Genomic DNA, 12,785 nt, shown 5'->3' with positions numbered 1-12,785 from the left:
AAAACTATATCATCGATTAAAAATATTTAAATGCCATTTTTAAGGAAAAATATTTATTATTAATTTAGAGACTTCAAAAATACCGAAAATGTTCTTTTAATAAATAATAAACATAAACTATAAAACTACTCCTATTTTTACATGCTTCAGCTTATTTCATCCACAAAAAGAAATTTAATTTGGTGCCAAAGTCAATACTTGGTATGATACCCATTCGCTCTTATCACTTCGTCAAGTCTCTTCGCCATTGCACCTACAAGTTTTTGGGTTGTTTCTGGAGTAATTTTCATCCACTCTTGTATAATTGCCTTTTTTAAGTCTTCTTTGTTGGAAATAGTATATTACCGAATGTTTTGTTCTAATATTGCCCATAAATTTTCAATGACATTCATGTCTAGACTCTGCGCCGGCGGTTTCATTATATGTGGGCAGTTCCAAATCAACCAAGACTGTATGATGCCGGCCTTATATTTTGAGTCGTTGTCTTGGTAGAAGCTAAATGTTTCAAGAATTCCCAGTTTCACGGCACTCTGGAGTAAATTTTTTTTCAAAACGTTGTGGTACATTGGTTTGTTCATGTTACCGTCAATAAACTCCAGATTCCCAACGCCAGCGGCTGACATATAGGCCCAAACTATAACCCTTCTAACGCCATGCTTTACTATAGCTTTTAAATTTTTTGTTTTGAGCTCAGTATTAGGTTTCCGCCGCACGTAAGTCATGCCATCTAAGCTAGAAATATTGAATTTAGACTCGTTTGAGAATATGACGCTGTTCCAGAAGTCTAATTTTTTGTGGACATCCTCCTTAGCATAAGCAAGTCGACTTCTTTGATTTTTTTTTCTTATGTACTGGCGACTAAGTGTAAATGATAATTTGGATAAAATAAGCTGTGAATAAAAATTCTGTGTACAAATACGAACACAGCTCAGGAAATATGTTAGTAAGGTAAAGGAGTGAGTGGAATTTTTATTGTGATTAGTCTAGGTCGAAGTAAAGAAATGTAGCCAATTTGATGTGACGGCGTCAAACATCAATTGAACTCAAAGTGGTGATCAATTGAGAGATGTTTCATTGAAGTATGACAATAATTGGGTTGCATTGTTGGAGGTTGGTTTGCATTTTCGGTGCACATTGGCAATTGACGCATTTTTGCTTGACAGGTACCTGTTTTACATATGTCTATATTTTGGCCTCAATTGGGGCAGTTCTTCCTGTACGAGGAAGGCTTCGCTGATCACTGGAGATATCAGATGAAGGTCTGTTTAGAATTTTGCTGCAATGCAACCGTGCTCTCGAATTTAAGTCTAATACATCTAGGAGTAGCTAGGTCTTTATTTATTTATTTTATATATGTATATATATATATATATAGATTAAAAAATGATTCGTGATTGATTATTTTTTCTTCAGGCATTAGTTTGATTATTATATTTGTTATTACATATAAATCTTTAAAAAGAGATAACACTCTATTAACGATGTCATTCTATCTGTTTGAACTATTACAACAGCACGTCAAATGGTTTATAGAGGTAACGATCTAATCGTTTATAGTATGGGCATTTGTGGTCTTTTGCCATTTGTGTTATTATGCTTTTTATTTCCTGTTTTACTTAGTGTTTATACTCTAATACATATATAGGTATATTTCGTTTGTTCTAAGATATGGATACCTTATTTGATTCAGCTAATCTGTAATGACAAATCGCATCTTAAATTTTCTATGAAGATGTTTTTTATGTTTGTTTTAATAAATAGTTAAAACATCTGTGTTTGTCAGACAAATTTGTTTAAAATTTATTAATGAATCAGATGAAGTTAACATCAAAATATAATTGAATTAAAATATAACACTTTTAAATATGAAGATAAAAACTATTAGTATATAGTAGTAGCAACCTCTATTTAAGTAGTTGCTCAAAGTTGTCTCGATCTATGTTAAAAGCGAAAAGTATTTCATTACAAAAAATGAATTATTCATGATTATCTGCAATGTCTTCTTAGCTTAATCTGTTTTCTTAACGTTTTCTAAGTATTCTTTTAAATATTTTTAACAACTAATAAATGTAAACAAATATGTAAATATGCTTACATTTTTCCCACTTAACCCATTAACTTACAAAGCAACTTGTAACGTTAATGCTTAACCCACGCAAACGCTAATTATTCCAAAGGTGTTGAGGCTTTTTAAATAGCTTAACATAAACATGAAAACAATGGCAATTGCAACAACATTCAGATAAACAAATAAACAACAGCGACAACCAACAATAGCAACCTCATACCCATACATATGGTACTCTAGACGGCGCATTATTGTATTTTTGCCATGAGTACAAAAAACAATCAACAATGGTTCGTTCGCACATTTATTTAGATATTAAGAGAACTTAGCTTAGAGCTTTTATTTCGATTTTCCATTATGAAAACAAAATATTAAAATATATTTTCATAGAAACAGACGTCTATACATATATGACGTCATATGGAAGTACGAGCTAATAAAGGTAAACCCCTTTGTTAGCTTTCAAATTTATAGATACTTATTTTAACAAAAGTAATAGCAACTAAATAAAAAAGATATTATTATGAAAGTTAGGTCGAATATCATCACGTATGTATTCAAGCATTAAACGGAGATACAATTTTATTTGTTTATAATTAAAAATAAGTTTTTGCTACTATTGGTGGGTTTAATAAAAGTAGTTCAGTTGAAAACTTTTTATATATCTTCATATAATATAAAAATTAACATATTATGTACTAATATTTAGTATAAGTAAGAGTTTACTAAGAAAGATTTTGATTTGTTAATGGTCTAATAATGGTCAACTTATGACATTTTCATTTTTTTATTATAATAATTAATATCTATACTCCTTTCACAGGCCTAACAACTTAACACAAGACAACAAGTTGGTAAAATAGTGTTTTCTAACCCTTTTTAAGATTCGCACCACGTAAGACTTACGCATTAGTTCGAGGAGGGTTTCTTTAATGTCATGCTCTTATGATTTTCGATCTGCATCCACACCTCCACTTTTTCACTGCAATTTCTTGGTATCTGCAATGTCACATATTCTTCGCCAGCTCTCTGAGTTCGCTCTCGTCTTATTTTTTACTAGATGAGCCATCTATTACTGTAAAAGAAGGTGTCACAGTCTACGTCGTCATAAATGCAGTCGGCCTTCTAGGTACTTACAAAAATATCCAAGTCTGGTCAGTATCTGAATGAAATAGTAATTTGTGCCTCCCGATTTTCGTTTGAGCCAGATGACTATATTTGGTATCAATCTAGCTGTTCATCTTCTTTGAGTTCCATTTTTGTTTACACATCTCGATGATTTGCTCCTGATCTTCTCTTGCTAATTGTTGAGTATAGTATATTATAGTATTATATTACAGTATTATATTATATTATTATATTATGGTATATTTTGTTGTTGTATAGTCCTTGGCACTCCCTTGAAGACCAGTTGGAGTTACACTTGCTATTACAAAAACTGTTTCCGACGAGACAGTGCAATACGCTGATGTGATACGTAGAGCCGCCCTTCTATGCTACGCTATTATTTTTTTTCTACGTGTTTCGATATCGAGTGCGTCTGCTCAGATTTCGCTACCATATAGCAGGATGGCGATTCTGTTGCCATCAGCAATTTTCGTTTTTCCGCAACGGGTCCTGTTGTATTAGCCATTAGTTTGCTTAAGGCAGCATTTCTTTTTGTTGCTATCTCTACTACATGTTTTATTTGCGCTCATCGAGTCTTTTTCCAAGAATGTCGGTTGTATAGTTATGTATTATTATATAGTAGTAGTATTTTTTTGTTGTAGTACACATTTTAGTCTATAACGCGAAACCTATTGATAAAATAATTTGCTATGATCTGAGAAGTTTTGCTTATTTTTGAGAAATCATTAACAGAACTAGACAGAATTATTATTATTTCTATTGTAGGCTTATTGAATTACTTCTGAAAATTAATCAATTTTTATAATATATTAAACTATATTTTTGCTTAAAATTTTCAAACGGTTGAAAAAGAGTTTGCACAATTACATTCAAAAATTACTTGATCTTTCATTTTCTTACCAATATGCAAAAATTATAGAGTGTGGCCCTAAGCGCAAACTAATTCGCAGAAACCTTGTCTCAAAACTTAATCCAGTGTGTCTATCCATCTCACTGACCAATAACTTTAATAAATTTGCAGAATATTTAGTAGGTGTCAATTAATAAAAGAGCGTTCATAGCTATTCAGTAGTTATTGTTGTTTGCCTCTGGATCTGTAGATTATTTGGCTGGCATTGATTAATAAAAGAATCTTCACGGCTAATTAGTGGTATAGGTCGAAACCTATAGAATATTTAGCATGCATAATTCATAAACAAGTACTCGCAGCTCTTCATTAGTTATTGTTAATAAAATCTGTAGGATGAGTGGGTGTTAGTGGGTATTGATTGATTATGTTATGGTAATCTTCAAACAAGTTTGTAAACCATATATCGAAATAGATTTTATGTATGCGTCAAAAGCTTTATATTTCGTAATGGTGATGGCAAGCTAACGGTTCAAATATTCTAAACTTTTTTAAATTCATATCGCATTTTCTTAATTTTACTAAATATGTCTTTATTTGTACCTCCTTCCAAATAGGGGACAGTTTCAAACCAAGTAAAGTTTTCGATATCATCTAAACTCTACCCATTAATCAACTGTATAGTTGGTGGCGTAAAAGTACTTATATATGTCAAAATTAAAAAAATACTTTGATAAATTTTTAATTTTTTTTGTAACAAATTTCTATCGCTTCCGCATATTTATGTATATTTAAAGTATATGTTTTTCTGCAGTGTTCTATTTTCGTATATTTGTAACAATAATAACTTTTATAAGTTTAGTTTAACATACTTTTATCTATTGCTTGGAAATTGACTTGAGGCTATTCAATCTTATTATTGTAGTCCTACCAATACAAATACGCAAATATACACAAAGGTCAAATTTGCACATATCCACAAATGAGAAATAATGTCCTTAGAAACCAATTATAATAAAACTTTGCACAAATGTTGACTTGACTTTGACTCACAAAATTCGTAGTATTAGAGCTAAGGGCATGCAGTGTATGTGTGTAATTCCATCCATATTTTGTTTTAGGAATTTCTATATATAACTTTATCGTCTTATATACAAGCAGAATATATTTTTAATTAGTGGCATGTAGAGATATTTTATACTTGATTTAATCTAAGTGCAATTGTGAGCACAAGTATTCGCTAAGTAATTTAATATATTTTAACTACTTGTTTACAATTTTTTTTTTTTTATATTTAATGTTTTTTGTGTTTGTGTCTAATATTGCGATTTATCGAAAAACTTTATACTGTTTTACTAAGTCAACAATTTTTTCTGCTAACGATTGTATAACATCTAAGCTATAACATGAAACTCTAAGTTTTTGATATCTAAAAGTTTTAGTTACTTAAAAAGTCAATTGGTGTCTAGTAAAATAATGCCTTAAAAGTTTTCTTGTCAGTTGTACACAATAACATCAAAATAGTTTTGTACATGCAATAACTTTGTAAATGCACACTACACCCTACTTAAGAGAATATTTGCATTTAAATATTACTCGTATATGGGTAAACCTAATAATGCATTTAAAAAAAATTTAATTAATCCCAAGTGTTCGCAGTGCTATTCCAAAATGATACTTACATTTAGTTATTTGTTAATAATTTTTTGAGACTGGAAGTACCAAGAATCGAACTCGTGCCCTGCCAAATTTGAAGCTCAGAGTCAGCGCTCCTTACCCAACTGACTCAAAGCCGTACTTCACTTTTATGTTCGCACATTCTTCTGAAGTTTTGTTAATGTGCTGTGAAAGTTTTATTAACAATTTTACTTGCTGTGTTTATATTAGAACGAAATCATAAACCAGCTGTAGAATAATTAATTTAATTAATTATATGTTTATTTTTAATTATTAAATGTCAATACTATTCTGTTTGTAGGGGCATTATTTGTGGCATGATTTATATATTCTCTCATATTAATGAACCTAATCTAGGAACGAAATACGGAGAAAGCCATATTAATGTTACTCCACGAGTCGCACGGGCGAGACCAAAATTTTATGAATATAAGTGTAAATTTAACATCATATTTTTCTGACGGACGTGACCATTATATTTAATAGAAACTAGTATATTTCATAAAGAGATTTTTCGAACAGTGGTGAACTATCATTGTTTATAAATATGCAAATACGCAAACGAGTTGTATATTTTTATTCGATATATAATTTTTGTCATTAAAAATAAGTTCGGTAAATTATCGATGAGATATCTTTCTTAGACTCTGCGTTATGGAGCCATAGTTTTTTATAATTTTTTCAAAGATACCCTTGTGTTTTCGAAGTATGCACTTAATGTCTGCTTGCAACTATTTAATAACTATAATTGCAACTATTTAACAAATATCGTTCGCATGCATCAATGATTTCAAATATTTCTAGAGACATTTAACCCCAAAAAACTCCATTTTTGGAGATACTATAGTTATCGAATACTTACTTTAATTTTCATAGATTTCTCTGACAATATCTTATAGCTCAGTCTCTTGAAACCTGTGAAATCGTTGGCTCTGTTCCAAAGATGCTCTGTTCAGTTACCATTGACGGCGATATTACGATTTTCTTCATTTTTTATAAGTACAAGTCCATAAACAGCATCAAATCGCATTTTCCAGAGTCTATTGGTATCTGATAGTCCGATTGCGTTTGAATCTTTATAACAAAATCAAAAGATTTTGGATTTTTTCTTATTAAAAAATCTACTAAGTTGAAAGTGAGTACAATAATATCGGCAACCTAATATGTTAACTAATAAAAAATTTAATAAAATTTATACCTGTAAATAGAATAATGATCTTTAAAAAAAATAAGTTGCTAGAAAAATAGGAATGTCTACTTAAGCGAAATCATTTTTACGAATGTTTTGCATATGAAGTGAGTAACAGTAAAACTTGTTTTGGAGTTGCTGTATATCTCGCTTGGCTTGTTTAGCATTTCGTGCCAAAGCAGAACATTACCAAAATCCCGCAAACACTCTGTACTTTAGACATAGCACCCGGCGACTTTTCCAAATTCAAAAAGACATTCTAAGAACAAAATTTTTTAATAATAGATGCAACAACGATGAAATCACAGAGTTTCAGATTATTCTTCATAGGGTGATCCAACAATATTTCTTAAACTGGAAACTACAATCGTGTAATTGCATATTTAGAAAGGGAATACTTTAGGGATTGAGGGAAAAGATAATGGTTTCTTCCAAAAATGAAATCGATGTTTTTGAAACAAATAAATGTTTGTATATTTATATACTAATATATAAAAAAAAACTTAAATGACCATTTATGTCACCTAATAAAATTAAAAAATTTACCTAATAGCTCTATAAAGAAGGTTAATCAGTTATACTATATTCTTCTTTTTAGCTTTTTAACAGTGTTCTTCAATTATAGGTTTTTATACGAATGGAATTTTTAAACAAATTTTTACTATGAAGTCTTAAAATTTAAGAAGAAATTCTAATACATATTTAAAGTTAAATATAAATATTTCAATTATTTTAAATTTAAAAAAATAATTTAAAAGTTTAATTATTTATAAAAAAAATAATTTAAACCAAAACGAAAAATAATTTTTACTTTTCTTTATTTTATAGATTGATATACAACCACCTGAACGGGAAACAATATTTTCAGAAGAATTTCGACCCTCAGATCCGCGTAATGTTGGTCCTTGCGGAGGTTTTAGCACACAATATGCCTGCATGTGTGATTTCCATGGTGTGCCCTATAGGTTAGTATCTATAAGTGTAGCATCTATTGAGAAATATCATAATAATAATTATATCATTTATTTTATATTACAGAGAAGAGGTTGCCTGGGATATTGATACGATATATTTGTCACATGATACGCGCATACTAAATTTACGTGATTTCGATCATTTGGAACCAAAGTAATTATAATAAATAATTAAAAATAATTAAATAATTAATTAATTATTAAATGTTTATATCATCATAGAGACTTAATGGCCATCGTTTCGGCTTTGGAATATAACACATTTTTTCGTGGCCTAAAAGCATCACATATGAGACTCTCAAACGAAACTTTAGAACGAATCCTGCACGTGCTCAAGCGTTCAATGTGGCTGGAGGAGCTACATTTGGAAGCCTTAGGTTTAAGGTATTTCTTTGTTTATTTATTATTTTAAATTTATTTAGAAAATATACTAATATTATTTTATAATTGTTTTAGATCGGATTTTCTACATAAATTAGCTGTTTCTGTGATTACGAACAACAATCCCGCTATACGTACTATTGATTTAAGTCATAATTTAATCGAAGACAAAGGTAAATAATTGCTTATATACTTATTATTGTCTATTTATTTTATTACTAAATATATAACAAAGTTAATATATACAGTAACCTAATATTCAATTTATATGTATGTGCCCCAAAATATAATTTGTTATCATAAAATTTTGCTTTTGTAAATACAGTTAAAATACTTTTTACTAACCTTAAATCCATTTAATCCAATTAAATTGAATTTTATTTGTAATGTAGGAGCAAGCTCATTGTGCGCCCTACTTGGAAAAATTGTGCAAGGTTTGATTTAATCGTTTTGTGTCAATCATTTAAATGAAATCAATCAGAAATATTTGTAAAAAATTTACCAAATTTTAAATTTCTTATTATCAATGCTTCAAGTCTTTTAAATAGAATTTTGATTTCAATTCTTTTAAAGCTTCATATATAGATTGTATAATTGTATAATTTAGATTTTATATTTTAGTAATTTTATATGCTACATTTTAAGCTCTTAAACATTTTTATCTGAACTACTACAATTAAATAAATTTGTAATGGCAGCTATTTATTAAAAGTTTTTAATTGGGATTAGTAAATTGCATTACTATAAATAATGATTTATTCGGTATTCGTATAGTTTTTGAACTCCTCCCCATAAATATTAATTAGTTAAAATATAACATATATAAATATATTGGAGGTGAATATATGTAATATGAAATATATATATAATATATAGTATATATATAATATGTACTACAAAATATATGTATAATTTTTTTTATAATGATATATATATAACATATATGTAATATATAATATTACATTGAGGCTAGTTGCACTTGACCACTTTTACTTTCTATTAACTGCGAGATTTTCTTCATAACCCCTCTCTACGCCTTGACTGGATTATTATTTATTCCTTCATCAGACTAAGCAATAATTGACCTCAGATCTGCATATCTCCCCAAGGAGCCTGTAATCTTTCTGAGACTCGAAAACGCGGTGTTGGTAAATCTGTCAGTATTCGTAAATAATTTCTGTGCTCTATCGTTTTTGTATTTTTTGATCGGATCAATCTTGAGGTCCCTGAAGATGTCATTCGTCCTATTGTATCATAGTACCTTGAAAAGTCTTCTAGACGAGTTTATGTGGAGTTTTATTTATGCATTGTCATTGTAGCTAATTAGGTAGAGAAACTTTTGGAGACTATGACTAATAAGTATTTTTAAAAAAATGTAATTGGAGACTTATGAATATAATTTCATAATGTTGTGGTGGCGCAGCAAACAGAAAGCCCTATATCAATACTTGGGAATAAGGAAAAATGTTGAGATTTAGGATTAGATACAATTAAGTAATGAGAAAGCAACCATTTTTCGGTGTAAGTGTATTTAGAGATTAAATCTAACTTGTAACAAGAGTTTAATGCCAATCTGGTTAGTTGGAGTCACAGATGAATAGAATATTGGTTATAATTCGTAATGAAACATTTTACAATTCACAATTTAGGCTGTTGTCTTTTTTCCTGAAAGATAATACGTAGTGACCTATTAAAGATAGTGTTATTACAGAGATACGAGTTTGATTAGAATACTGCATTAGAATACTGCACTATTTTTGCTATCCTAGGCTGTTGTCTTTTTTTCTGAAAGATAATACGTAGTGTCCTATTAAAGGTAGTGTTATTACAAAGATACGAGTTTGATTAGAATACTGCGTTTTATGTAATATTTTATGTAATAAATACTAATTCTAATACTAATACTAATTAATTTCAATACTAATAAATACTAAAAACTAATTTAGTGCAAATTCTAATAAGAAGATTAAAAATGAATTAAAATGTAGCATATAAAATAGCTGTTCCTAAATATTTTATTAAAAAGCGTTTTGGCTAAATTTAAACATGAAATAAAAAATATATTTATTTTTGAAATTTATTATATCTTAAATTAACTGAGACTAAAAATCTTATTATCTTTAAATATTTGTATAAAATCATGCAATAGTTGTTTGAAAAAAAAAACATATTATATTTGAAAAAATATATTGGCAACGCTTGTAATACACTTTGGTGGAAACACTTTAAAAATTGAAAATGTAATTGGCAACTTTTTTCGTAATTAAGCGCATATGCGTTCCAAATAAAACACGGATAATTTAAATATGCCAAAACGCTTAAAACTTTGCTTGATAACTTAATGTTATATATTATAGATAAAATATGCTTTTTTATAGCGTTTTTAACTAAAAATTCATTTTTATTTTTAATGAAATTAAGAAGATATCATATCATTGGCACAACTTAAAACTCAATATGTATATATCCATTAACAACATTATAAAGTATTCTTCTTTAATTCATTATTTAACATTTTTGAATGTTTTGCCTTAAATTTTTTAAATTAAATAAAAAAACAAATATGTAATTAAATTGTACGCAAAATTTTAATAGGTGCTATACACCTTGCCGGTCCCATTGCCAAAGTATCCAAGGGCTTATGCAAATTAGCACTTGCACATTGTGGTCTAACATCGAAAGGAGTCAATCAAATGTCACATTCGTTATCTTTAAATCAAAGTATTTCGAATTCGCTCACATATTTAGATTTAAGTGGCAATAGTCTCAAGGATGATATTACTGTAAGTATTAATTAATTAAATAAACATATTTAATATAATAAAATTTTTTTTTTTTTGTTTTGTAGAATCTACATAACTTTCTGGCACAACCAAATGTTTTAGAATATTTGGATCTCTCTTCGACTGATATAACTTTAGAGAATGTAAGTATTTAGAATTTAAAATTTTTTTAAATATACTTATAACCTATGAATCTTTTTTATTATAGTTATTTGGTGCCCTCTTACGTGGTTGTGCAACGCATTTAGCTCACTTAAATGTTTCACACAATTCATTTAGCACAAAAAAAGGCAAAGAGATACCACCATCGTTCAAGCAATTTTTTACGAGTACATTAAGTTTAAAACATTTAAATATTGCCGGTTGTAAATTACCAATGGAGGCATTGAAGTAATAATTAATAAATTTTAATTCCTTTTTTATTTAATAATATTATTTGTGATTTGCAGAAATTTACTACTTGGCTTAGCATGCAACGAGTCAACAGCTGGGCTGTACTTAGATTTAAGTGGCAATACATTAGGTGCCCAGGGCGCACACGTTTTGGAATCATGCATACATGGTGTTCGTGTTCTTCAAAGTTTAGATATTAGTGACAATAGTAAGTACTAACAAATAAGTGAAAATAACAATTTAGTAATTGTTATCAGTAATTAAGAAAAATTTTGATGTAAAGTGTTTTAGTCAATTGATTTAAAAGCCTTGTTTCATAATTATGGTCATAGCTACATCAAATAATAGAACAAGAAAACATTTATGTTTTATTCGACGTTCTTTCATCCTTTCAGCTCTGCTACTAAATCGAACATATCAATTGAAATCGTTTTACTTTTCTAGCAAATTATGTTAAAAATACTTGACTCCGTCTCGTAAGATTATCGAACCTTTTTTGAAATACACAGGTAATTCAAACGAGAAGTCGTCGAAATTCTTAGAAGAAAATAGCATATTCTTTTGAAAAAAGTCATGGTTTCTTCCAAGAATTTGAAGGACTTCTTATTTGAATAATCAATTTCAAAAAAGAGTGTGATGACCTTGCGAAAAGCGGAGTCAAGTATTTTTATTCTAACTTGCTAGAAAACTAAAACGATTTCACTTGATCTGTTGGTTATAGTAGTGGCAGAGTTTCCTCATCGATGAAAGGAACGTCGAATAAAATATAAATATAAATCTTTCTTAGTCTCTTATTCGATGTAGCTACGATGTACCATAGCTTATTTGCTAGAATCAGAAAGTAAAAAGATTTCACTTGATTGGTTGGTTTTAGTAGTGACAGAGCTCTCTCTTCGGTGAAAGGAACGCAAAATCGTGTTATACAAACCGGTTATGAAAATCTCAGTTTTAAGACTAACATGTGCGATTGTTAAAGTAGTTTGTTTTTTGAAGATCTATGTTTGAGATAACCGCTAGGCTCCTTAGTTTGTGGATTTGCATATTATAAAGTCTTAGTCTTGTTAGGCCTAGGCAATTGCAAAATTGCAAAGAAACTGTTCTGTTATTTCTTTTTCTTCTTCTTTCCTACAGCTGCTGTATATCTAGTTGAAATTTCTAGTATTGATCGGTCAGTGGTCTGTCAGTACTGTCAAGAAATTTGCTGCCTCTACTTTGATTTTGCCTAGTAGGGTTTTTAAACTTGATTAATTGTAGCTTGCCTATTTTAGTTTAAATTTTTTTTCATTTCATTATATTGTTCCATTTACGTATTGTTCCTTTAAAAAAATGATCACGGATATATTAA

The 12,785-nt window shown here is 29.0% G+C and overlaps 1 protein-coding gene across 5 annotated transcripts in view; it reads left to right on the top strand.

The window, feature by feature from the left end:
* Positions 1–12,785, top strand: part of LOC119685022 (F-actin-uncapping protein LRRC16A) — a 75,759-nt gene that overhangs the window by 37,041 nt on the left and 25,933 nt on the right. For all 5 annotated transcript variants that reach the window (XM_038099192.1, XM_038099190.1, XM_038099191.1 and 2 more), the window contains exons 6-13: positions 7,738–7,874; positions 7,948–8,037; positions 8,106–8,267; positions 8,340–8,437; positions 10,860–11,047; positions 11,113–11,190; positions 11,256–11,437; positions 11,497–11,648. In XM_038099192.1, the coding sequence (XP_037955120.1) occupies positions 7,738–7,874; positions 7,948–8,037; positions 8,106–8,267; positions 8,340–8,437; positions 10,860–11,047; positions 11,113–11,190; positions 11,256–11,437; positions 11,497–11,648 (1,087 nt within the window). The remainder of the gene's footprint in view (positions 1–7,737; positions 7,875–7,947; positions 8,038–8,105; positions 8,268–8,339; positions 8,438–10,859; positions 11,048–11,112; positions 11,191–11,255; positions 11,438–11,496; positions 11,649–12,785) is intronic.

The sequence above is a fragment of the Teleopsis dalmanni genome, chromosome 2, assembly GCF_002237135.1.
Source record: "Teleopsis dalmanni isolate 2A chromosome 2, ASM223713v2, whole genome shotgun sequence".
Lineage (NCBI taxonomy): Eukaryota > Metazoa > Arthropoda > Insecta > Diptera > Diopsidae > Teleopsis > Teleopsis dalmanni.
The sequence above is the reverse complement of the archived record's forward strand: the minus strand, read 5'-3'. Positions and strand labels throughout refer to the sequence as shown.